Here is a 26,590-nt window from a genome sequence, read left to right as displayed (position 1 = left end):
GGGAGGACGAGAAAGAAGCACTGCAGAAGGTGTGATCAGAGAGGCAAGACGAAAAGCAGGATCGGGCAAAATGAAGAACAGAGAAGAAGATCAGAAATGTGAAGAATGAGGGGGTGATGGTGGATGGGATGGGCAGAGGATCTGGCAGAGCGCGGTGCCTTTAGAGAGCCAAACACCCGCATCTGGGAGAGGAGGACGACAGCATTTTCTCTGCCTGCTGATGCCATTTTGCTCGCAGCCATCCTCAGGATCTCAGTGGTTCCCCGCTGAGACGACTTAGCTGCCAGATCCCCGCTGGTTTCAGCACGTTTCCCGGGGGCTTTTCAGTCTCTGCTGGAAAAGGCCTGGAGACCCCTCATGGGTCAGCAGGCATTTTGCTTTGAAATGGTAAAGTGAATTTTAAAAGTGACCAGAAAATTAAATCAAAACTCTTTTCTTTTTACCTTGCTTTATGAATGCAGTAAATTATTCTTCACAGCCACTGGCAATCAGCAAACAAACCACGGTTAAATGTAGCGAAGGATATTTAGGTTTGACATTAGCAGCAAGTGTATAAAGCGGGGATGATAATGAGGCGTTGGAAAGAAATGACAAGAGAGGGTGCAGAGTCATCGTCGCTGAGGGTTTCTAAGAACAGGTTGGACAAACATCTGTCAAGAAAGGTTGAAGTTGAGCTGATTTTGCCTGGCAGCAGGTGTTGCTCTACCTACACAACTCTCCGGGTCCCTCCAGTCTCATGCTCAGTGATCCTGCGATGCTTCTGCTTTTTTCTCATCAGAAATGTCAGGCTTGCTCTTCAGTCCCTCTGCCAGAGCCGTTGCCTCTGCAAAACAGGTTTATGAGCTTCATCTTCACTGGGGACTGACAGAATGGTAATTCTTAGTAATTTTCTCCTACATTTTAAATAGTTGCTGCATACACAGAGGGATATATATGTATATATGTATACAAATAGGCAAAAAGTAAGATTTGAAAAGGGAAAGAATACAAATCATTGCCCTTCCTATCTATTTTCTCTATGTACCTTATATTTCTTCTGTCCCAGTTGGATCAGTCCCCCATACAACCTTCCAGGACAACGAATACCCAGACGTGACACTAACCCCACTCTGAAGTGTATATCTGGCTTCCTGGCTTCACGCAACCAGCGTAAGGAGAAGGTAAAAGAGGGAGACGTACGCACTGATGCTGTTCTGCGTTTTTCTTTTGTAGGTGTCTTTTAAAGGCAGCTCAGGTGTCCCGGCTGTTTTACCGCATCCTCAGGCATCTAAATTCATACTTTCCCCATCTCCTCCCTGGTGCTTTGTCCCTACAGCCCAACCCAAACTATTCTACGATTCTACGATCTGCGGCCTCGGGGAATCACAGACTAGAGGCTTTGTAAATACCTGTGGGATTCTGTTTCAGCAGCAGCACTTTTCCCAACCGCTGCCAAGCTAAAGGAGACAGGAACGTGGAAGCCAACACTCCTCACTCCCCGGGTGCTACTTGGCTATTTTACCCTCTGCGTTTCTGAGCCAGTCCCCGAGGAAGACGGCGAGGTCCTGTGCCGGCCAGTGTAACACCTCACCCCCACTTCCAGCAGGCACAGGGGAGATCTAGCTGCCAAAAGCGGGAAGAGTGGGTCCAAACACAACCACAGGCAGTGATGTTTGGTGTCAGGAGTTGTACATAACCAGCGCCGGTGTTTGCTGCTCATTTGCAAAGCGTAGACAAGCTGGAAAAAAATAAGTCAGATGTCCACGTTGCTAGCACGACCAAAAGAAGCCAGTTTTCCCCGAGTTTTCCTATAGAAAAGAGCTGCTGTTAACGGCAGAGGGGTGAGGACCGAGGTTACGGCAGGGTGAGCGGAGAGACGTGTTTGAGTAACAGCGACAATGGCAGGAGCAGGCAGCAGCCGCCCCCGGAGAACAGGCCTGCCTCTCGCGCCGGGCTCTGGGATCCCTTTTTCCACTGGCTCTCACAGGGAGGGACCCGCTGGCTTAGAAATTCTTTTCAAAGTCTGGCTCTTGCATTTTTTCAGAGAAATTCGGCACCTGGTTCAGCTCATCTATTATTCCTTCCAGCTGCTTTTTGCCATGTCAGGGCCCGAGCATTGAGCGGGCTGAATTTATCCCCCGAACACAAGCTGAGTTAAAGGGACAACTCGTCCGTTTCTTTTCTTACCCGGCCATTGACTCAGCCCAACATCTGCTCTCTTATTAACCTTCTCTGGCCTCAAAGCACTAATGATCTTTTATGACTCAAAGCATTACTAAAGCATTTAGCATTATATCAGCAACAACGGAGTTATTTGAAGACAAGAAAACCCTCCCACTCTGGTACGCTCCTTTTGCTGTGGTGTAATTTGATTTGTGCATTAAAATCCAAAGGGACGGGAATATCCCGGATAGCTCAGCAGTAAGCAACACAGGCATCTCTGTCGCCAGAAACGGATAATCAAAGGAGGTAAATCAAAGTGCCTTCTCCCTAAAAATAATTTTCCACGCGCTCACATCAAGAAGCCCGGTGCTTTTAGTTAACCTTCCCTGCCATGCTCTTGGGAATTACCTCAACCACCACAAGATTAATTGTTTTGATTTGTTCAGTTGTTTTTTTTCTACTCTTGGTCACGAATTGCTTTTTACCCACTGGTCTGACATAGAAGAGGAGCTTAGTTGTAAGCAGCATTGTTACCTATGGATGCCATATGGCTCCACTATGCAATACTTACAAGGTTTGCTGCATTGTAAATGCTGCAAATAAGCATGAAGCAGATGGGAGGGAAGGGGCAACAGTTTTAACAGCAAAATTCTCACTGCCTTCGCGCGATAACAAGTCATGAAATGTGAGAAGGAATATATTAAGAAGGACAAGAGGTGTTTTGAGAGATGCAGCTGTACTTTGCATGCGGTTTTGGTCCCCTTCCCACTGCAAAGAGAAAAAGAGAGGATTTTACATTTCATTTACAAGGCATTTAGGGCTCTGCGGCTCCTGAAGGAGCTGGAAGGAAAGTGCTACAGAGAGAGAAATGCGACAGTGCAGACAAAAGATGATCTGAAAATGGCATCTTTGCTAGCATACAAATGCAGCCCTATAGAGAGCTCCCAGGTAGGAACATCTCCGGGTTCTTCTCCATCTGTGAACTCCCTTTGCTGTCATCGGTGTTGCAGAATGGGGCTCTGCAGACAAACCATGTGAACTAGGAGGCCAGGAGCCAGAGCCAGACTATTTCAAAGGGCGGCGAAGGAATTAAAGCTCTGGCTGCACCAACACAGAGCAGGGACTTAGCTGGTTACTGGTCTCCCTGAGACCAGACCCAGGTTCCCAGCTCTGTGAAAGGGTGGGAAAACAAAAGCAAAGTGATTTGGACTTTTAAAGAAGCTTTCAGCTAAAGCTTTTACAGAAATGAAGCCATCAAAGGGTAAGAGAGGAAGTCCTTTCACAGCTAAATAACTGGTTAAAAGACAGGAAGCAAAGGGCTGACACAAATGATCGGTTTCTGCAAGAAAGAGAGATTACAGACGGGGTATCTCAGGGCCTGGGCTGGGACCTGGCTCATCCAGCATATTCCTAAATACTCTGAAGAAGGGATGGAGAACGGGATGATAAATTTTACAGATAATACACATACGAACATAGGAAATAAAGAGAGAACAGTTGCAATGGCTCAACCAAATATCCATACAACCCTCTATCTTTTCTACAAGTTGTCCTAACCAGAAGGCGAGGGAAGACCGAGGCCAAGGCAAGCACTGCTGGTGTTCCCACAGCTCTTCTCCCAGGCCCCAGTAATTCACAGCTCAGGGACTTCCCGAACCGGGAAGATCTCCTGGCCCTCAGGAGATCTCTCTTCCATGGTCTTGTCCCCTTCTCCCATTGATTCACCCTCCTAAACCCACATAAACCTTCAGTACTGATAAATTGTGGTTCTGAAGAGCCCCACGCTAAACTACGCAGGCGTCTCCTCTCTCTTGCTCAGCGCTTGCCATTTATTAGCATCGTTTGATGCCCCCTAATGCTCACAGCGGATGAGACAGTGCAAGGCTGGTGCATCTTCTCCCCGCGCCCCTTGGCACACCCGGGGCTCCAGCACATCTCCCCTCAGCCGAGCAATCCTCGTCTACATTATGAAAATCAAAGGTTACAAAAGCTTAGACGGGCAATGAAATGGAAAAGTGAATTCAGTGCCAAAAAATGCAAATTCCGGCACGTGGACAAAAATAACCCTAAATAATGTGGATTTTCGTGGTTACAGGCTGTAAATTTGCTGTTACTACTCAGCTGCTAGCTGGAAACTGCTACGGCTCATTCTTTGAGAGTGCCAAATTAATGCTCAGCAGCACTCAAATGTGCTAATGATGTAATAGGAAATATTAAGGGAATAATAGACCCCTCCCAAATATCCCACTGTCCCGTGGCATATTGTATCTGCCATATAAAACCAGGGACCCGCAGTTGGCAATGGGGCGCAGGGGGGGACCTCTGGGCCGGGGACCAGGGTGGTGACGAGTGCCACCGAATCCAGCTGGAGGCCAGTCACTGGTGGTCGGTATACTGGGATCCACTCCCGTCTAGCACCTTCATTAACGATTGGGGATGGAGGGCCGTGCTGCCGCCCAGGGGCCCTCAGGAGATCTCTCTTCCACGGACTTGTCCCCTTCTCCCATTGAATCACCCTCCTAAACCCACATAAACCTTCAATACTGATAAATTGTGGTTCTGCAGAGCCCTGGCAGATGGAGACTGGGCAGGCTGGAGAGATGGGCTGGCAGGAGCTCAACCATGGGGAAGGCCAAGTCCTGCAGCAGGATGAACCCAAAGCACCGGGAGGGGCTGGGGGCTGCCCACCCGAAGCCCACCTGGGGGGCTGGTGGTCACCAGGGTGAGGGTGACCGGCGACACTGCTCACCCCCCGGGCTGCCCGAGGGGGAGCATGGCCGGCGGGGGAGGCCGCGGCGCTGCGCCCAGCCGCAGCAGCACAGGCTGCCCGCGGCGGCGGTGAAGACGTCCCCAGAGACGTCCGGGACCCGTCCCGGGGCACCGGCTAAGGCACGGCGAGCCCGGGCGAACCCCGAGGCCCGGCCCCTGAGGGGAGCGGGAACGGCGGGCTGAGGCGACCCACCGCGGCTCCCCGCCCCTCCAGCAGGCGGCGCCCTCCGGCTCCGCTCAGCGCATGCGTGGGGCCGCACCGCCGCCGCACCGCCTTCCCCCCGCTTCGCCCGGAAGCCTCCGGGTCACTTCGGCGGTGGCCGCCCGCCCGCCATGTTCGCGGAGCTGAACGAGCTGCTGGACGCCTCCCCGCAGCGGCCGGAGACAGTGAGAGGGCGGACGGGCGGGCGGGAGGGAGCGGGGCCGCCGTGGCGGCTGTGGGGTTCCGCGCGGGGCATGCTGGGAGCTGTAGTCCGGGCAGCGCTGCCCGCCGGGAGCCGCACGGTGCATGTTGGGAGGGGCGGGGCCGCGTGAGGCGCTGGCGGCGGGAGCGCGACATGGCGGCGGCCTCGGCCTCTCCGGCGGTGGTTAACGGCCTCCAGGCCCTTTCCTTCGCCCGGCCCCGGCTCCCCGCCGCCCCTCACGGCCGTGGCTCCGGTATCCGCTGCTACGGAGGGGCCGGGCCCTGTCCCCGCAGCCCCCGGCGTGTCTGTGCGTGGTCGCGAATAACAGCAAAACTGGGGGTAAAAGCCGCTACCCAGCGCTCGTCCGGGCCCTGTGGTGTGTTCTAGAGGTTTCTCTTCCTTTGGGCCACCAAATTAATTCAGTTTATCCCTGCAGTTTTTGTACTAATGAAATCACTCTAACTAAACTCCCTCGCCCTGTATAAGAGCCATGAAGCGCTTCAGGTAAAAAGTTAATAAAATATGCATGCGTTACACATTACTCCATGTTTTTCCTGATAGTAGCTTAGATAATAAAAGAGGGTTTGGGGTGATAATTTATTTCATAAGTCTGAGTTTCCCCCCTTCTCTCCTTGTAGAGCTTACCATGTGAGCAGGGCAGCTTGCTCCCTGGGCTGGAAAACGCCAGTGAGGTAACTCCTTGTCAGCCCGCCCGGAGCGGGGCAGGGCTGGTCTGCTGGGGAAGAAACGCCGGGGAAGAGCCGAGGGAGTGCTGCTGGGTAGAGGTCAGGCCCTCGAGGCTTGAAGCAAACCTGGTAGAGGTTGTTGGCCAAGGCTCAGTGGTAGTGGTGTCGCTGTCTGTAAAGGATAGACTGAAGCTATGAGCCGGCAATGTGCGCTCGCAGCCCAGAAGGCCAGCCGTGTCCTGGGCTGCATCACCAGCAGCGTGGCCAGCAGGGCGAGGGAGGGGATTCTGCCCCTCTGCTCTGCTCTGGTGAGACCCCCCCTGCAGTGCTGCGTCCAGCTCGGCGGTCCTCAGCACAGGACAGACATGGACCTGTTGGAGCGGGGCCAGAGGAGGCCATGAAAATAATGGGAGGGATTGGAACACCTCCTCTATGAGGACAGGCTGAGAGAGTTGGGGTTGTTCAGCCTGGAGAAGAGAAGGCTCCAGGGGGACCTTATTGCAGCCTTTCAGTACTTAAAAGGTCTTATAAGAAAGATGGGGAGAGACTTTTCAGCGGGCCTTTTGCGACAGGACAAAGGGGAATGGTTTTAAACTAAAAGAGGGGAGATTTACACTAGATATAAGGCAGAAATTCTTTATGCTGAGGGTGGTGAAACCCTGGCACAGGTTGCCCAGAGAGGTGGTAGATGCCCCATCTCTGGGAACATTCCAGGTCAGGTTGGACGGGGCTCTGAGCAACCTGATCTGGTTGAAGATGTCCCTGCCCACGGCAGGGGGGTTGGACAAGGGTCCCTTCCAACCCAAACCATTCTGTGATTCTATGATAAGCTGAGGTTGTGCAAATTCCCAAGTCCCCGTGGTTCCTGTGGATTGATGATTGGGTTTTTAACACACGTGAAATGCTAAGCGAGGAGCCCTTGGTGGAGTTTGAGTGTTGGCAGAGCGGAGCCTGTGCTCTAAGGTGGGTTTGATGGTGGAGCTGTGGGACGAGCGGGGATGCTTGCACCCGCAAGCCTGGTTTTGAGACAGGGCTCACCTTGATGCGAATAGGAAATTCTGCAGAGCAAAATGAAAAGGAGATTTGGCCTCAAGATCCTGGCTTTTGACTTGGCAGCCCAGGCAGGACCCGGCAGAGGAGCTGAACCAAAGGCTCCTCTGTGTGAGGAATTGCCTTGGATTTGTGTCGACTCTTCCTCTCCCATCAGCCAGGGACTCGGACCTCCCGCCGCACGCTCCAGATTCCTCTTCCTCGAGGTGTCTGGCAGTAGTGCAGCACCAGAATATGGCTGGCTGCAGAACGAGCGGTGTTCCCTGAGGCCGGAGGTGGAAGACTGAGTTCATACACTGTGATGTGGACTAACCCGGTGGTAAATGATGAGGATTCTTGTTTTGCAAGTCCCGCTCTGCACCGCTCAGTGTCACCGATGGCTGCAGAAAGCCATGCGGTCTGGAGCCGGGCTCTCCCCCTTGGAAGACCCATGGGGTGTGCCGGGATACCTGGCCAAGGCTGGCTGGAAATCGGTGCCCCGCTGTGCTTAAAGAGCCCTTTGCAAATCCCTTCTTTCCATCTCTGCCATCCCAATTTCTGCATCTCCACGGTTGGCTTGTGCCGTTTTCAAAGTGCTGACAAATGCCTTCACTGCAGGGCTGGTAGGTGGATGAAGCTGCCGCCTGTGTGGGTGTATCTGACATGTCACCGCTGAATGCTTGTGACACCCGCTGCTGCCCTGCCAAGGGATTTTGGCAGTTTCTAACAAGTAGCTGCAGCTTCTGCCTTGTAGCCTGCAGGTGGAAAGAGTGTGAAAGCAGAGTGTGGAGGGAACGGGCTGGGGCAGGCAGATGGAGAAGGTGCTACAAGAAGGCCTTGCCTTTGGAAGTGCTTCATCCCTAGCAGCGTCTCTCTGGGCTTGAGATGGATGCGCAGAAGGGGGAAGAGAATCAGACCACGCATCTGTGGTGGCAAATCGGGGGCTGCGGAGTTTTTGCACGCCAGCAAACAAAGTCCTGGTGGTGGGGCCAGGACTTACCTGCTCCTCAGCAGGAGAATTCCTCCTGCCTGGCAGCAAGGGGAAGCCACTTGCCCTCAGGACCTCCAGGGACCTGGTTTCTTCCAGCCAACTGCTAAACGATTTGATATATGCCATCTGTTATGGGTGCAAGAGGTGCATGGACCTGCGTGAAGACAGCATGACCGCAGGGGTTTGCAGACCTTGGAAAGCCTCGCAGATCCCTGCTGGCTTTGCATGCCTTCCTCCTTGTGTTGACACAACTGGAAGAACCCTGATTCCTGTATTTGTGTCCTCTGCTCTGGAGTTGGTAAAGGCTTTGGGGTAGTTCTGTGGCCACAAGCAGGATGCTGGAGTTTGCCGGAGCTGTTGCCTTCCTTCCTTCCACCAGCTGTGCTTTGGTGCAGCTGCTGCCTCTGGAGATGCACAGTTTGGGCATTGCCACCCCTGGCTAGCTCGGCATCTAAGCGTCAGAAATGAAGAGCTTTGAGAGCTATCTAAGCAGCTGCGGTGTGACAGCGAAGCGAGGGTTGGCAGGATTTAAGGGTTGATAACTGGCAGGTTTGAAGAAGCGAAATAACGTATGCTCTGAATGATATCCTGCTGTGTTCTGCGCAGCGGATGTGCAAAGGAGACAGAGTGGCAGGCGAGGGGGGGGACCTGAGGTGGCATTCAGCCTGCTGTTGCAGGGGGCCATTGCGGGGAAGAGGGCAGTCGAAGGGGATGGAGTCCTGCAGAAGATAAACCGCTGAACATTTGAGCTTGTGCTGTTTGAACCCAGGCTTAGCCACGGAGGATGCATCTCGGTGAGATGCTCACCGGGGTGGTGCCTCCTGTTATTGTAGTGGCCACGGAGGCATAACCATTTTTTTGGGTGCGAAAGAGCTTTCTTTGGTTGAGGCAGAGCAGCACTTCTGTACCCTGGCTTCTGCTTTGTATTCTCTGCAGACCTGTTCAGTATTTGCCGTTCCATTAGCACCGCTTTATAACATGTTCTAGGCATCGGGGAGTTAACTCTGATAGACGGCTTGTGAATTGCCCGTGGGTACATTGCTTGTTGCTGCAGAGGGCTTTTTTTTTTCTTCTCATAGATTGAAAAAAATGCATTGATAAGTTCTTTGTGATTAAAAACAGCCCTTCTATGATTTGTATTGATTAAAGAAACATTTTGACTAAGGTTGTAATGGAAACAAATGCCTTGATGAGACTGGTACTGATAACAAGCATGCACTGATGAATTAGGAATTAATTTCCTGCGTGATCAAAACAAGGTATATACTTTGCGCAGAGAGCTCTGCTCCAGTACACATATTTTGGTGATAAGGTTTTTTGCTCTCAGTGTGGCATGTTTGAGGTAAGCTGGAACAGAGAGCCGGGAGGGCTGTTCGGGGACAGGAGAAGCAGCAGCTGTAGCAGGGCTGCCATTTTAAGTGTGCTGGCGGTGGCAGTGAGAGAATGGATTGGGAACAGAGTGGGTGGCTGTTGTCCCCCTGTCATCTGTGCCACTTGGAGTAGGAAGAAGATGACTTTGAATTGGAGGAGAGGGGGACAAAGCTGGGAGGTTGAAATTGCTCACAGCCACCCATGACGATGGCGTCCAGCACCAGGGGCAAGAACACGTGTGTGCTCTGGATGTGCCGCACTGGAAGCGCAGTGCTGCTCGTTGGTGTCCTCTGCAGCAGCCGGGTGTTTCCGTGTGAGGAGGCGGCTCTTGGTGGGCTCAGAGCTTGGGGGTGCAGCTGGGGTCTCAGTCTAGCGCAAGGACTTTTAGCTAGTGGGCACGTCTTTCAGAAAGCAGTGAACTCAACTTCTTCTGATGCCTCCCCGTGGGCTGTGTCCGGAGGAAGCGCTGGCATCCCTTTGTAAATGGACGGGTGGCTGGAGCGCTGCTTGTCCGCTTCTTTCTCTGACTAATACCTGCAGAGTTTCCCCTAGCCTGAGCAGACATCTTGTCTACCAAGATGGAACCGGGAGCAATTTGTGCCCTCATTTTCCTCTGTTAAGTTATTTTGCTGCTTCTTTTTCAGGGTAAATTCACGCTGCTGCGAGACACCAGAACAGACGGCAGCTTCCTGGTGCACCATTTCCTCTCCTTCTACCTCAGAGGTACGTCAGCAGCAGGACCCTCCAAGGCAAGGGTTTGCCTTTGCCTGCTTCTTGGAGGTGCCTTCAGCGTTAGGTGTTTCTATGTGAGCAGAGGCTGGTTTTGCAGAGTGTGAGGCATCCTCGGATTAGCGCAAAGCCCAGTCCTGACTTGTTCTTGGGGCTTGCTCTATATCCTTGGGTATATCCCATAAAGTTTGTGCACCTCGTTTCATCATTAGTGCAGTGAACGTTGTAAATCATATGGGCATCTGACAGTGAGGTGTTGACTGTAATTCCTTCACGAGCTAGGTGTTTTCTAATGTGATTAAAAATATCAGGAACGACTAACAAATAGATAAGCTAGTAGTGAGTAAAGAAACAAAGAAAGAGCCTGGCAAGTTGCCTAATTACTTTTCTGCTAACAGTTTCACCTGCAGAGCGGGCGCTGGACTCACGGGCTCCTCCAGTTTTCCGCTGGCAAAGCAGCCAGCCCAGCGAATCTGGTACCTGTCAGACTTGAAACTTAGCTCAGAGTGCTGTGCAAGTGGCGGGGCTGAGAGCATCCTGCCCCCCGCAAAAGCCATCCTCAGCTATGGCTTTACTTCATTTTTAAAAATTTGTTTTACTGAATTGAACAGAGTCGAACTGCAGGAAAACCCGTGGAGAGCAGGTTATTCACAGTGCGAGCAGTTCACAGGGACAGCCCTGCCGAGGCAGTGCCTCAGGGTCTGCCCGAGTCCCTGCACGGCTCTGCTAACGTGCTGACCTGCAGCACTGTCCTGGGAGTTGCTGCACGGAGCTGCCCATCTGCCTGAGAAAGGTCTCACCGTCCCTTGAGGTTAGGAAGCCCTTTGGGATTATGATCGCATCTCAGGGCAGGTGTGCTTGCTGTCACCCTCTCACGTCCACCCCGGGACCTGGGTGCCGGTGTACCTGTGTCTTGTAGCACCCCCATGTTGTCCAGGTACCCGCTTGGTGCTCAAAACCTTTGGGAGCTCCCGAGGGGTCAGTGAAGGCTCAACTGGGGCCACTGACTTGTTTCACTTGAACAAGTGGAACATGTGCTGCTCTCTGGCAGGGAGGAACAAATACACTGCTTTTGTTCATAGCCAAACCATGAGGGCAGGTTGTCACGTGCTGGGTTTTCCAAAATCACATTTTAGTGAGGTGTCTTTGTCAAAATTGCTTGTTCTGTGTTTTTCCAGACAAGGTCACTTGCCCTCTGAGAGCCAAAATGGGGATTTTTGGCACGTCAGTGGTTTCAGTAGTGCGTGTCACGGTCGGCCGTTGGCCTCCTTGCAGTAGTACCAGTAAATAGTGCCAGGAGATCCCAGGGCAGGATGGCATGAGACAGAAAAGGGGCCTCCTACTTTTTTTGTCATCTTCTTCTTGTTCTTTGCCTTTCTTTTTAAACTGACTGACATTTTCCCTAATGTGGAAATCCTATAGAAAGGTGAAAATTGAAAGCCCAGCCACGAGCAAGTGAGGGGCTGCCTAGAGCTGTCTCACTTCAAGGCCTTTCCAGACAGATTTGTAGCCTGGCTGCTGTGATTTATGTGCTTTGATAATGGCAGCTTGCAAAATTGAAATGATAACGTGTCTTTTTGTCTTCTCACCCAGCTGGCTGTAAGGTTTGCTTTGTGGCCCTGCTCCAGTCCTTCAGTCACTATAACATCGTCGCGCAGAAGCTGGTAAGTCTCTTGGCGTAGGTTAGTAATTACAGGTCCAGGTGGTTTCTGTTGGGTGGAAAGGAATGAGAACGGGGAACAGGGATTGCATGTGAGCAAATGTTTCCAGATCTTGACGGGGACAGTCGGGATTGGTGCTCCTGCAGCAGGGGATGGAGAGCACTTCTCGTTGTAGAAGGTTTGTGATATAGGGCAAAAAACTGGCTACGAGGCTGACTGCAAGGGCCCCAACAGGCTCTGCCCCGGAGAGGGGCTTGCTTTCTTTGTGCTTAGAAATGTTTTCTGGAGATCAGCATTCCCCAGACAAGCCCAGACTGGTAGATGTAGTTTCATTCGTGCTCTGGAGAGAAAAATGCCGTGGTATCTATGTCCCTAGGGCCTCTCTGTACGCCTGCAGGATGCACTGGCTGTACGGCACAGGAGGTCCTGAGGTGACTTTATCCTCTGTCCTGCGGTTACGTTGGGATGAAGTCCTTTGGGCCGAACCACCTGTAAATTCAGGACACCCGTATGCCTCTTTTGGCCTCTGGGCCAAGCCATCAGTCTGAGGCCTCTGAGGAGCCACAAGCGCTGAGCACGTTCTTACGGATTTCCTTCTCATGGTGAGTCAGGCAAGGATTATGTGTACCCTGAAATGAGGAAATGGAGAAACAAACATAGAGACAACGGATGAGGAAAAGGCTGGGGTATGCCTTCTTTGCCTCAGTCTTTAATAGTAAGACCAGTTGTCCTCCAGGTACCCAGACCGCTGCGCTGGAAGACAGGGACAGGGAGCAGAATGAAGCCCCAATGATCCAAAGGGAAATGGTTAGTGACCTGCTACACCACTTAGACACACGCAAGTCCGTGGGGCCAGATGGGATCCACCCAAGGGTACTGAGGGAGCTGGTGAGAGTGCTCACAATTGTCCTAAATCATTTTGCATTGCACAGCTCCTTTATAAACTTCATAGGCAGACTAAAAAGCACAGAGACAGAATGACAGACAGTTGAGGCTGGAAGGCAGCTCTGGAGATCGGCTAGGCTAAACCTGCTCGGAGCAGGGTCAGCCACAGCAGGTGGCTCAGGGCCGTGTCCAGATGGCTTCCGAGTATCTCCAAGGATGGAGCCTCCACCACTTCTCTGGGATACCTGCTCCTATTGTTAACAACCTTAAAGTAAAAAAGTATTTTCTTATGTATAAGCAGAATCTCCTGTGTTTCAGCTTGTGCCCATTGCCTCGTGTCCTGTCACTGGGCGTTCACTGGGTGGTGAGCCTGGCTCCGTTCTCTTTACACCCTCTCTTCACATATATATAAGTTATAAGTTCGCAGACCACACCGAGCTGGGCGGGAGTGTTGATCTGCTGGAGGGCAGGAAGGCTCTGCAGAGGGACCTGGACAGGCTGGGTCGATGGCCGAGGCCAATGTATGAGGTTCAACAAGGCCAAGTGCCGGGTCCTGCACTTCGGCCACAACAACCCCAGGCAACGCTGCAGGCTTGGGGAAGAGTGGCTGGAAAGTGCCCGGAGGAAAAGGACCTGGGGGTGCTGGTCGACAGCGGCTGAACATGAGCCGGCCGTGTGCCCAGGTGGCCAAGAAGGCCAACGGCATCCTGGCCTGTATCAGAACTGGTGTGGCCAGCAGGAGCAGGGAGGTGATCGTGCCCCTGTACTGGGCACTGGTGAGGCCGCACCTCGAATCCTGTGTTCAGTTTTGGGCCCCCCACCACAAGAAGGACATGGAGGTGCTGGACCGTGTCCAGAGAGGGGCAACGAAGCTGGTGAAGGGCCTGGGGCACAAGTCTGATGGGGAGCGGCTGAGGGAACTGGGGGTGTTCAGCCTGGAGAAGAGGAGGTGAGGGGAGACCTCATCGCTCTCCACAACTCCCTGAAAGGAGGTTGTAGCGAGGTGGGGGTCGGTCTCTTCTCCCAAGGAACAGCGATAGGACGAGAGGAAACGGCCTCAAGTTGCGCCAGGGGAGGTTTAGATTGGACATTAGGAACAATTTCTTCACTCAAAGGGTTGTCAAGCACTGGAACAGGCTGCCCAGGGCAGTGGTGGAGTCACCATCCCCGGGGGTATTTAAAAGACGTGTAGATGTGGTGCTTAGGGACATGGTTTAGTGGTGGGCTTGGCAGTGCTGGGTTAACAGTTGGGCTCGATGATCTTAAAGGTCTTTTCCAACCTAAACGGTTCTGTGATTCTGATTCTATGATTCTAAAGTAGGCAGGGTCATTCCCAGTGTCAGCAAATCAGTCTGAGCTCTGGCTTTAAACTGCATCTCTCAGCTTTTTGTACGATGCTCAGATGTGAAATGCTCCTGTTGTGAAGACCAGGTGACCTTCCATGGCCGCAGGGATGAGGGCTTGCATTGGTCCTCCCTCCTCTGGTTCTGCTGGAAATCCCAGCAGTGCTGCTGCTTATAAAGACTTTCAGGTGTTGAACCAGGTGTTGCAATAACGGTGTATTCCCCACTGCAAATGTGGGTTGAGTTTCGGTGCTTGCTAAACAACTGTATTTTATTTACTACTCAGTTTTTACCTTTTAAAAGGAGATCAACAGTCTGAGAGCCCAGACCTAAGTTAAATAAAATGGACTGAGCAAATGAAGCATTTCCACGTGGAGGTTTAACTCTGTCAGATACTCAACGTGCGATTCCCCTGCAGAGCAAGTTCCCCACTGCTGAGCAAACCAGCCTCTGCGAGCACTGCATAGTTCTGGCCTTCGTATGGCAGAGGGGAGGAAATCTTGGGGGGAACTGGCTAAGTGGGACAGGTAGTGTAGGGTAAGAGATTCAGCTGTTAAAGATGGGATCCTTGCCTGCTCTAAAAGCAGAATCGTGTTTGTTGGTGTGTTTGCTAACGTGGTGAAATTTCCCAGTGCACAGCTTGTGCGTGTACTTTTAATAGGTGTTGTCATCTCCCTCGTGGGAGAGGCTGAGACGGGAGAGGACATGAGGATTAGCTGGAGCGCACGTGCAATGCAAATCGAAATGATTTGCTGTCTGATGCTTCAACAAAAAGGTTACTGACATGAAGGGAGGTGATAAGAAGAACAATACAGTTTGCCCAGGGGAGTTCAGAGAAGCGATTACATTTGCCCGCAGCGGTGAGCTGTCCCTGTCCTGTTGGTTTCAAGTCTGAGTCAGTCGTACATTACAGCTTCACAGGTGCCCGTGCGGTCGGTTGTTGTGAATTCTTCCTAAGCTCTGAGGAGTTGGAGGTCGTAACATTATGTCTGTCTGAGTTTCCGTAAGATCTCGTCTTTGCTTTAATCTTTCTTTGCCTAAATGAATACATCAGGCTCAGTAAAGATGGTTTTTGGCAGGGTAGTTCCATTCTTAGACTTGCTTAGGAATTTGCTGCTGCAGATCTCTACTGGAGCCCAGCTGGGGTGTCATTCACATGGCTGCCGCAAACCCCGATTTCAGGCAGTACCCTGAGCTGTGTCATGCTGCGGTTGGGAGAGCTGCATGCTCCACCAAAGGACCGGCTGCTCCCTTCCCATCTCCTCTTCCTCGGTGGCGAGCTCAAGACCAGCTGCCTGGCTCTCTCTGTTGCCCAGAAGGGTTGTAGGGGGTCAGGCTGTAGTTCCTCCGGGAACTGCTTGGAGGAATCTGGCCCGTGGGCAGCCACCTGCGTTACGTTATCCCATCCACAGGTTAAATCTCCCATGCGTAATCATTCCTAGCAGAAGATTATGCACTTACGAAAGACTGCAGTTGGAAGAGCTTCGTAACTTAGTGATGCTCCTGTTTCTGCTGGGAACGGGGTGGTCTCGGAGGAAGGGTGCTGGAGCTGGGGTCGTATTATACAGTCTTTACAGCGATGTTTGGTGGATCTGGTCCTTGTAGCACCTGATTTTGGTGATACACTGAATATTTATACATAGTTGAAGTAATGCTTACCGTACGTGCTGCTTTCCCACAGTGTTGCCAGGTCTTACCCGTCCAGAACCAGTTCCTTATGTGTTAGCTAAATGCAGTGATGTATTTTTACTTGCAGGAAAAAGCTTCCCTGGATTTTTGTGCCTGTGCTGGCTCTGCAATACTGGCTTCACACTTCTCCTTTTCTGCAAATCCCGTTTTTTTCCTGAGGATCTGCACTTAATTTTAAGGGACAGTTAATGTTATTTGTCATGACCTTGCAGAGAACGTGCTGGGCCGTAGCAAGACTAATGGCACCAGGGCAGCTTGCCAGATTGGTGTTCCCACCCTCATTTGTACAATGTTTGTTTTGTTTTAAAAGAAAAACACATTTGTCCCCATTTGGTCTCCCTCTTGCCTGCTCCCCTGTCCCCTGCCACAGCGCTGAGATCACAGACCACAGGACATCGCCTGGTCACCTCTGCTTTCCCCTGCAGGTGGTTGTACTAGAGAAGAGACCTTGGCCGGTTGCCTGATCACAGATCGTCACACTTTGTACCGCGGCTGCGTTCGCTGTTTGAGTTAATGACCGCTGCCTCGCACGCTCCATTACTAGTTCGCTCCTGCAAATATTTTGCTTTCCCTTATGAAATGGCCAGCGGCGAGCGGCGGTTCTGGTTTGAAGGGACATCACTGCTGGCAGGCCGGTGGGCTGCCGTGCTGCCTGGCTGGCAGCATCCCGGATGGATGAGAACGACTGTGCTTTGTTGTGGAGCTCGCAGCCCCAGTCACGCCAAGCTGCTGTTTCAGAAGCGTTTCTGGGCTTGATCGATAAATGACAGATTGCCAGAGATAATGTCTATGTGCTCCTGGCGATAATGGAGCGTGGTGCTGTGAGATAGTGAAAGCTTTCAGGGCTGGTGCGGACGCTGGTTGGGTGCTCTGCAGCACTGTGGCTCTGCAGCAGGGAGGGGGGTGGTGGCTGTGGCAGTCAGGCGGGTGCCGTTGGCCATTTTGAGCACTTTTTCCACCATCTCCGAGCTGTCCTGGTGCTTCCTGTGCTGCTTCCAGAGGTTACCTCAGGCGGGCTGCTAGCTGGGAGACAAGCAGAGGTTTTCTGTGGCAAAGTAGGGTGAGTCCAGGTCTCCATCCAACGCTGTCTCCCTGGGACCTGGTTCTCCAGCTGGAAAATGAGACTGGGCTTGCCGGGTCCACCCAGGAACGTCGTGGCATGGAGGGGATTGAATTCCTGGTCTGACCCACAAGCCCACTGCCCCTGCCTGCCGCCTTCTTATGCTGTGGCCCTTCTCTCTGTTATCCGGGCAGGCCCTGGTGTAACACCACTAAGCTGCTGGGTGTTTTAAAGAGGGGACTCTGTTTTCTTGCTGATCTGAAGTACAGAGAGTTTGCGTATGCAGGAAGAAATGGCTGAAACAAAGTTAAAATCCATTTCGGAATTATTGACGTTAATAGTGAATTTACCCACTGCTGTAGCAAAGCATTTCAGCAAGTGCCGAGTCCTGTGGACTCCAAAAATTCACCAGGGGATGAGGTTTGTGAGACTATCATGCAACCCAGCCCTGCTTTATGGCACGTCAGGTATTTGCCAGCCGTTCCCTGCTCCTGGCTGGCTGCATAAAGGTTCTTCTGTCCTTGGCTAGAAATTTTTCCATGGTGTGTGCTTGCAGTTGCATGAGAAGCTTCCCTTAGCGCTCCATTCCTGCCCTGCTTTCTGGCACCGTTTTAGTGAGCAAATATCACCTGCAAAAGCCGAATCCCTCCGCCTGCAGCCCACATCAGCCTCTGCTGGGCTCGGGGCCGGCGGGAGGTATGGCAGGGAGAGCGAAGGGCCCCGCGCTCTGTAAGAGTCTCTTTCGTGGGAATTGCTGCTCCTGGCTTGCCTGGGAGAAGGGGATAAGAGAGCAGACGGTGTGGGTTAGATGAGGCAAGAGTGTGCTGCAACACTTGCTATTTATCAAGAGGGTGCTTGAAAACAAAAGGGGTATGTCCAAAAATGCTGGCTGGTGCCTTGCCGAGCTCTCCTCCCCGTGGCAGGTGGGACCGATTTCCTCCCAGGAGCACGTGTGGAAGACCAGGAAAAAGAAGGGCAAGGTCAGGACTGATTTAAAAACTGGATCTGAGGTGGGCATATGTCAGATGGCCTTTTCCCTGGACTAGCCTCTACGACTCGAAGATGCTTGTATTGCCTGGCCACGATGGAGGACGTTGCCTCTGATCCACTGTTTTCTAACTGCCGTAGACAGCGTTTTCTGGCAGCAGCCCTGATGAATGGATCTCTCCCCCTCGCATTTCAGCTGGGAGGAAAAGCAGTGGAAATCTGTCTTGCCTCTCATTAGCACTGAACGTGTGGCAACTGATAAGCCTTGCAGGAGCTCAGGGTTAATCTTCCTGGCAAGGACCTCTGCCTTATCTACCCAGACCTTCTCTCTGGAGGTCCTCCTGTGGAAATGCCACGCTCACAAAGCCGCTGGGCCCTTGTTGGGATTGTCTCATTGATCATATGCTTAAGATGTGGCTTTACTTTTTTTTATCTTTTTTTTTTTAATAAATAAAAGAGAAGGGAGGTGTGAAATGTTGGCACTTACATTTTCATGTCAGAAGAACAGGAAGGTTGAGCAGGTGAAAAGAAAGGGTAGAAAGCAGGAGGCAGAAGTGGACATATCGCTTTGCTGCATCTCCCCCTCGCGTGTGAGCAAAAGGAGCGCGGTGGCTCTCAGGGTGTCGTGAGGACTGGGAAATGCTTGGAAAACCTCCAGGATCTTTTCAAAAGAAGGTGTTGGGACAGTGCCAGGCACGGGGCTCTGTTCAGTGCTCAAAGTCCTGGGGAAAGAGCTGCTATGAGCCTTCCCCTTGCTGAGCGACTCAAACAGACTCTCTGCTCAAGTGTCCTGCAGCTCCCAGCCCGATTGCTTAGGAAATAAGTAAAAATCTGTATTTTCTGTGATGCTTGAAAAGTTCCTGGTCAAAAGCACCAGCACTGCTGGTGTGTGCCTCTTCCAGAGTTCAGGCAGAAGCCAGTCCCGGCTTAAGGTAAGGGCTCCTGCCCTAGGACTCGCCTCCGTTCCTGAGCAGTCCTCAGCCACCCTCTTTGGAGGGTGCAAAATCTCGCAGCATCCCAAAGGGATGTCTTCTCTCGGGGGATACGGCAACTGCTTTCTCAGGATCCTTGTTTCAGGTTCCTGGCCTCTGGTTCACCAGTTCTGCCTGTCAAGCAATACTGCATTGAGCTAAACCTTCCTGAACGCTTTGTAAACCGTCTGTCTCGCCATCTTGTCCACCTACCTGCTGCGTTGCACAACAGCCCTATTTCCAGGCTGCCGAGACGCTGCGAATCTTGGCGTTCATGCTCCTTGGTTCCATTTTAAGAAATTACAGCCCCGTTGTGAAATGTGGGAAGCAACCCACACTGGAGAGCTGAGCAAATTTGCGCTTTTTCCTGCCAGGAAATGCACAGTTTGGCCAAGGTTTGAAGATAGTGTGCATGAGAGATCTTTGTATGATCATGTCACTAACGGGTACTAAATTTTCTCCTGAAAGGTGGACTGATGCAGTTACCAGTAAGCTGAGGAGCTATAGAATGGTTGGCAAAAGTAACCTTTGCTGATGAAAGAAAGGAGGGTGAGACAGGAGTTCATGAACTAGATCTCCAGCTGGGGTCTTCTGCATGTCTGCTGCAACTCTGCCAGGGCTTTCTCCTTTGGGGCTGGACGTGCCCAGGATGTGGCTCTTGGGGTCAGCCTCATCGTGAAGCAGGGCAGAGAGCTGGAAATCTCGGCTTGAGTTTGAGTCTCGGCCCCAGACAGTTTGTCACAGTCCCTCCCCCTTCTCCGAAGGGGAGTCAGGGCTGAGGCTGCTTCCCATGGGAGCCCCGGCCATGCTGCTCTCTCCTGGGTGTTGTGCAAGCGTCGGGGTGCCCAGCCCACGGCCTTCTCCAGGTCCCGGCCGTGCCTCGCTCAGATGCGTGGGTTGTGCCGGGGAATCGTTGTTGCCACAGCGATGATTTGGAGATAGTGAAAACCAAAAGCTTTTGCCACCCAAGAAGGGAGGGCGAAGAAATTGCTCACAGCAGGGTCCTTGGGGCAGGGTGGAGAAGTCTGTACCCATCCGCTCCCTGCATCTGGATAAGAAGCTGTTTTTCTCCCATGCAATGATGCTGTTGTCTTCCCAGGAGCAATTCCAGGACGTTTAAGCTCCCCATATCAGTGTTTTTTTTTCCTCCTGGCAAAATACAGGAAAGCAAATGTGTCTACCAGCGTGTGTGACAGAACCGCCTCTTTCATCCCCTGTGTAGGAGTCACTGAGGCATTGACTTTATTAGCACATTTAGATAAGACCTGATAAAAATTGGCTGTGGATCCGCGTGGTTCTGTTTGCACCATTCCTCCAAAGCTGTTTGCTCCGTAACATAATGTTTTACTCTCTCGAGGGAGTCAGTCTGACAGCTGCCAAAGAACGGGGACAGCTTGTCTTCTTGGAAGGCCTCAAGTCCTGCCTTGACCTCTTGTTTGGAGAGAAGGAGAAGCAGTCAGGACAGCCCAGTCCTCTCCAGTTTATAAGGTAAACCTGACCAGTTGGTGGTTCTGCTGGGGCTCAGCAGGGCCCCCCGCACGGAGCGCTTCCCCCCTCGTGTCTCCCGCCGCTGCAGCCAACCCCGAGAGCAGCAGTGAAGTCCACAGCTGAGACCCAGCTCCCGTTGCGCTTCCCTCCGGGGCCAAGGACTCGGTAGCTGGACACCGAAGTGAAGGGCAACACCAGCGCCGTGCACATTGCTGTGCTTCTCCTGCCCTGTCTCTCCCTGCTGCTCAGAGAGGGATTCTGCCCCCCTTCTCCAGCATTTCAGGGCAATTTCTGCCCCCATCCTCATTGCCAAGCATGTTATAGGGCTAGAGGAAATTTATTTCAGCACTTAACATGTTTGTGTCAAATAAAACTCCATCTAAGCAGTTTTCTTCCTTTTTTTTATTATTATGAGTTTTATTCTCATCCAAGAGAACAGTGCTGCTTTAACCATGCTGGCTTTCCTTTTTATTCCCACTTCACTTTCTCCATGCCCTTGATGATTTGATGGAAAAAAATCCACTGAGGGCTGTTAAATTGGAAGATACCATCTCTGGGTCAGGCAGCCTCTGAGCACGGACGGCCGTGCACTTGCCCTGTTCCTGTACGCTCCCGGCTCTCCGCTGTTTCACTCCTGCTGGGCTAGATGGGCCTTTGGTGAGACCCAGGGCAGGCGCTGAAACCCCGCAGACCCCTGTGCCGTGGGACCGTGCAGCCCTTTGGGTCTGGGTGAGTGGGTGTCAATGGAGTGCAGCAGGATCAAGCACTGGGTGAGCTCGAGAAGTGGGTCCATGTGAACCTCATGAGGTTCAACAAGGCCAAGTACAAGGTCCTGTCCCTGGGTGGGGGCAACCCCCGGTATCGGCACAGGCAGGGGATGAAGGGATGGAGAGCAGCCCTGCCGAGAAGGACTTGGGGGTGCTGGTGGAAGAAAAGCTGGACATGAGCCAGCAATGTGTGCTCGCAGCCCAGAAGGCCAACCGTGTCCTGGGCTGCATCACCAGCAGCGTGGCCGGCAGGGCGAGGGAGGGGATTCTGCCCCTCTGCTTTGCTCTGGTGAGACCCCCCTGCAGTGCTGCGTCCAGCTCGGGGGTCCCCAGCACAGGACAGACATGGACCTGTTGGAGCGGGTCCAGAGGAGGCCACAGAAATGATCAGGGGGATGGAACAGCTCTGCTGTGAGGACAGGCTGAGAGAGTTGGGGTTGTTCAGCCTGGAGAAGAGAAGGCTCCGGGGAGACCTTATTGCGGCCTTTCAGTACTTAAAGGGGGCTTATGAGAAAGATGGGGACAGACTTTTTAGCAGGGCCTGTTGTGACAGGACAAGGGGGAATGGTTTTAAACTAAAAGAGGGGAGATTCAGACTAGAAATAAGGAAGAAATTCTTTACTGTGAGGGTGGTGAAACCCTGGCACAGGTTGCCCAGAGAGGTGGTAGATGCCCCATCCCTGGGAACATTCCAGGTCAGGTTGGACGGGGCTCTGAGCAACCTGATCTGGTTGGAGATGTCTTGGGGTTGGACTAGATGACCTTGAAAGGTCCCTTCCAACCCAAACTATTCTCTGATTCTATGATCCCTGGAGCAGAGCACGAGGGTTTCACTGCACACAGGCGAGCGAAGGAGCAGTGACTGTAGGGAAGTGTAGGACCTGGTGACTGTCACAGCAGTGGGGACAGCAGGGATGGCGCAGGCTGGCGTTCCCTGTGTTGGGTCAGTGGGTGAGGAGGGGCACGCGCGTGGGCCAAGCCCCTTGAGACCTCCTCCTTCTCTTCCAGTGAGAGCGCTTCCAACCTCAAAGCCTTGTTTGACTTTGTCCGGACGTCCGTGACTCCCGCCGGCAGCGAATCCTGGAAGGGCCCCGTGCTGCTGGTGGACGACCTTAGCGTCCTGCTCAGCCTGGGTGCCACGCCGGTGGCGGTGCTGGACTTCATCCACTACTGCAGAGTCACGGTGTGCTCCCAGCTGAAGGTACTGTTCCCTCCGCATGCAGCGTCCTGTACGCTACGTGTATAAAAGAGCCTCTGGAGCAAAGCTTGGCTTTCTTTTCTTTTTTCCACTTACGCATGATGAGGTTTTAGGCGGCTTTGGCCATCCAAGAAATTCAAATCATTGCTGTAGGGCCACTCTCAGGGAGTTGTGTTAGTCCCTGGAGTACCTGTGTAGGGTCCTTTGCAACTGGTTTCCCAGGAGGTGCTGCCCAGAGAAGGGCTCTCTCTGTCCCTGACGTGTGAGCAGGGATTCGAGGTGTAAAATATTGTTTCTTAGAGCTCCTGGGTCTCCAGAGATCTCTACTCACACCCATGTTTGTGTGCGTGTGGGAGGGCGGGGAAGGACACGGGTTATGAAGGTAGTGAGGGGCCGATGAGTCTCGCAGGGGGCAGAGATGAAGGTCCGCTTGGAGGGGACGCGAGTCTCTGCTTCCACCGATCTTCAGCGTTGCTCTGTGTTGCACCGGCTGGTTTCTAAGGGCGTGTGACAATGCAGCACTTCTACAAAGATCTCCCCAGCGACGTGCTAACTTCTGAGAGTGTTGCAGCCAAAAATCGTTACAGTCACATCCATCCGTTGCTATTTACGTTGCAGCGTCCCTCACCCTGGCCACTTCTCTCTCTGCTTGAGTGAGAAATAAAGTAGACGGTGTCAGGTTTTGTTATCCTGCACTTCATATGGTGCCAGGGTGTTTGTGCTGTAAATGCTGACAAGGGATGTTCTGCTTGCTGAGAATATTTACCTCTAAAACAGCTAAAAAAAAAAAATCATGGTAACACGTTTCTATTTCTGTCTAAGATGTTCTGAAGCTTTAATTGATTGGGAATTTCGTGTTATTTTAAGTCCTTGGTGACCTGCGTGGGCTGAGGCAGAGACTCTTGGGATGTATTTTTAATAGAGTTGGTGTTGCGTTGGGGAGCTCTTTGCTTCTTGTGAGAGCTGTGAAGGTTCGAGCATCACAGCTCTGGCTGCGGCTGTTCGTCTTTATTTAGCTGGTCTGAATTCATCCAGAGAGTTGCCATTTGCGTGGCCTGACAGACTGGTTTAACTAGACAGCTGTCTTGTAACAAAGGCTTGATGTATTTTTAGGCTGCGTATTACATATATATGTGTGTATGTGTATATGTATACACAATATATATACAGCAAGCTGTTTCAGAGTTTCATACATGTATCTGCTGTTTATTTTCCCAACGGACTTTAGCTCAGAATCAGCTGCCGTGCCGGGGGATGTCTCAGTAGCTTAGTTAGCAGGGCTTTTGTGCAAGCTCCCGTTGCTATCTCCCCTTCCTTACCCTGAGCGGATTAGGAATCGGCCAGGGGCTCACCGCTGCCTGGTGCTCTCGTTCCAGGGAAACATCGTGGTGCTGGTTCACAGCAACGAGGATTCAGAAGACGAGGAAAACGAACTGGTTGTGAACTCCCTGTGTCATCACAGTGACCTGATCCTGTGGGTCGAGGGGCTGGCGACCGGCTTCTGCAAGGACGTTCACGGGCAGGTGATGCACGGGAGAGCACGGGAAGGTGGCACATGTTAATGTCACATACAACACTGCCTGCAGGCCCAAGGGCAGGCGAGACATGCTCCATCTGCCCCGCAGGAGGTGGCCTAGGACCAGCCTGGTCTGCAGCATGGTTAAGGACTAACGAGCAGCCTCGCTGCGGTCACCAGGATCTGCTGGAGCACACGGGCTCTTACGGCTGTGACTCCGCTTCTGCGGGGATATTCAGGGACATCCTGCCACCTGGGCACTGCCCGCCTCTGGAAGCTGCAAAGGGTTTATACAGCAGCTACCGAGCAGGCTGTCTCCCGCCCCAAGATGGGAAAAATAATCTAGTTCCTGGGAGGCTTCCCCAAACTATCCTGTTGGTGGATCTCAGCCTGGCTTGTGTGATCTCTTCAGGGCTGGGAGGGCAGCTGGGTCGCTGGGGCCTGGTTACTGCGTGGTCCCTCGTCAGGGGCTGCCCCCAAGGGGACTGGTTACAGGCAGCTGCGTGATGGTTTTCTAATCAGTGATCTCCCTTCCCTGCAGGCCAACAAGAGGCGGGGGGGGTGAGGATGCTGTGACTGGAGCAGCCAAAGGGATGCTATTCCTGTTCCTTTCCCTTTGCAGATTAAAATAATTAGGAGAGCGTCCTTGGAGCTGACGGCGGAGCAGGATCTCGTCCAGATCTACCAGTACAAGATCCAGGACAAGAACGTCACCTTTTTCGCTAGAGGGCTGTCAGCTGCAGTCCTGTGATGCTGCGATACCGTGCAGCGCTGTGAGAGCAACGCGGCGCGAGGCCGGGGAGGCTGGTACCTCTAGACTGGACGTGCTGTTGTCCCTCAAGTGGGGTTCGTTACCTGGTGTGCAATGAGCCGATCTCACACACACAGCCGGGGTATTTGTTTATTCCATGTCTGTGCAGAGATGGGTGCTAGGCGATAACTCCACAAAGCTAGCACGCCAAAATACAAACCAAGTCCTTACTTAATATCTTAAAATCGGCTACTTACCGCCCCTTCTACAAACAGATTGGTTATTATAATTTTCTGATTACCATTTTGCTTTGTCATTCTCAACATTAACTACGCATGTTCAGTGGGTAAGGGGATTAATGTGGTAGGGGGAGGTTTCAGCAGTGGAGGTGTGGTTTTCGTATTATAATTAGGAGAGGTTAACTTAGGACATGATCTTTGGGGAACTTGGCACAATTTTTACAGTTTGAAAGACACTTCATTTATCTCAAGTTCATGCCTACTGGTTCATGACCATCCGTTCCTTTCTTGTTCTAAAAATCAATTTATCAAAACGTTATAACGATTCCCATATTATTTTAATTAAACATTTACACGATTCAGCAGCTTTCCCATGTAACCATACTACAGTGCCACGCAGCCTGGCTGCGTCACCAGCGCCTTCCAGGAGCCGTGCAGCAAACTGACCCAGGCGTGTTGAACTGCATGCCAACGAGGGGATTAGCCTGCCCGGAGCCTGCTGCATCCCTTTGTCCTCCCACCCCGTTCCCAACATATGCAGGCCAAGACAAAGAGCAAAAACTTGCAAGAATGGCCCTTAGAGCGTGTAAATACAAGCAGGGGGGATGCCCCGAGGGCTGGGCATGCCTCACCTTTTCCGGTGTGTTACGGCATGGCAGTGCCAGGCGCTGCTGCGTGGAGGGATCACCCCACCCTCCCGCTGGCGTTTAACCAGATGACACAGAGCGGGTGGAAGCAGGGATGGTCTGGGAGCGTGTTGCAATTCTTACCTTTCTCCCAGCCCTGGCACAGGAGATGTGCTCAGCTCCCAACTTCCACAGAATTAAAAAAATCTATAGCTACATGTATAGTCCTTCACCTTGCTGCAGTAAGACCTAAAGGCTGCCTTGCTTGGTTGATCCCTTGCTTTGTTTTGTTATTTTCCCTCTTTTCACATAAAACCCCTGTGCCTGTATGTGTCTGTTTAGCGTGCGGCTTCCCAAGCTCGTCCTTGGCTTTGGGCGACGGACAGACACTTGTACACGAGCCTCTGTCTCAGCCACTGCCTCCCGCTCACAAATCATTACTAGCCCTTATATGACCTGCCTGTATTGAAGCATTAATGGGGGCTAATAATCACTAATTTTAATTAGATAAAGTACAGGCATTAAGTAACCATGGATCTCTATGGGAACCGCTCCCCTGCGGTTTGGCAGAGGGAGAGAAATGGGCACCTCCCGAGCCTGGGTGAGGAGACGGTTTTGGGTCCCCCTCCCTCCCCAGGGAGGCGAGGGCAGTCCAGGAGCAGAGCTCAGACCTGGAGCTCTCCTGGTAGATGCTCTGGGTGTAGTGGGAGATAAATAACATCCCGCACGCTTGTGAGAGACGAGAGCGACCTGCCAGGTCCTTTGCAGCTCCAGAGCCAGGGTAACAACTCCGGCAGTGGGACGCGTTCCTGCTTTTTCCATGCAGAAGTGCTGCATGGCTCAGTGACCCGTCCTGCCGCCGGTTTGGGAACGGTCCCCTTTGGCTTGAGTTTGAGGAGCCCTGGCACGCTTGGAGGCTGTGGCTGCTTATTGACAGCAGCCCAGGGAGACTGGGCAGGCTCTGGGGATGGTGGCAAGTGCCGAGGAACCCAGGAGGGGGAACGAGGCCGCGCGTGTGCTGTAGGATCACTCGTCCCTGCTATATCGGAACATAACCCATGGGTCTCTCCGTGCTGCCAAGGACAGCGCCGAGCCGTGTCTCCAGCCCAACCTCCCAACTTCCAGGCTCAGGTAGTGCCTGCTGGACCCGACCCAAGCCCCAGAGTGTCACGGGCCCAAATTATCTGTGGTGGATGAGCCCTGAGCTGCCTGTGTGCAGAGCCCAGGCAGGCGGCTGAATCCTGAATGTGGTGTGCCAGCCTGGTAGCCAGCTAGGAAGCAGCTGGAT

At 52.6% G+C, this 26,590-nt stretch overlaps 1 protein-coding gene across 8 annotated transcripts; it reads left to right on the top strand.

Annotated features, from left to right (window-relative positions):
* Positions 1-4,915: 4,915 nt before the first annotated feature.
* On the top strand, positions 4,916-25,631 carry ELP6 (elongator acetyltransferase complex subunit 6). Of its 8 annotated transcripts, none has more exons than XM_075144426.1 (8): positions 5,209-5,298; positions 5,954-6,007; positions 10,037-10,115; positions 11,715-11,785; positions 20,075-20,205; positions 21,981-22,173; positions 23,547-23,693; positions 24,309-25,631. In XM_075144426.1, exons 1-8 carry the CDS (start codon positions 5,245-5,247, stop codon positions 24,435-24,437), a joined length of 858 nt encoding a protein of 285 aa, XP_075000527.1. In that variant the 5' UTR covers positions 5,209-5,244; the 3' UTR covers positions 24,438-25,631. The 8 variants fall into 8 exon arrangements, with proteins under 8 accessions (XP_075000529.1, XP_075000527.1, XP_075000528.1 ...); XM_075144427.1 differs by lacking the exon at positions 5,209-5,298 and adding an exon at positions 5,466-5,819 and having other exon boundaries at positions 20,083-20,205; XM_075144428.1 differs by lacking the exon at positions 5,954-6,007 and having other exon boundaries at positions 4,916-5,298.
* The last annotated feature ends 959 nt before the right edge of the window (positions 25,632-26,590 follow it).

The sequence above is a fragment of the Calonectris borealis genome, chromosome 2, assembly GCF_964195595.1.
Source record: "Calonectris borealis chromosome 2, bCalBor7.hap1.2, whole genome shotgun sequence".
NCBI classification, from domain to species: domain Eukaryota; kingdom Metazoa; phylum Chordata; class Aves; order Procellariiformes; family Procellariidae; genus Calonectris; species Calonectris borealis.
This window is presented reverse-complemented; position numbering and strand designations above follow the sequence as displayed.

Coding starts and splice junctions, on each gene's coding strand:
- ELP6 (XM_075144426.1), top strand. CDS start 5,245: ATGTTCGCGGAGCTGAACGAGCTGCTGGACGCCTCCCCGCAGCGGCCG. Junction 5,299..5,953: donor CCCCGCAGCGGCCGGAGACA/GTGAGAGGGCGG, acceptor CTCTCCTTGTAG/AGCTTACCATGTGAGCAGGG. Junction 23,694..24,308: donor GCAAGGACGTTCACGGGCAG/GTGATGCACGGG, acceptor TTCCCTTTGCAG/ATTAAAATAATTAGGAGAGC.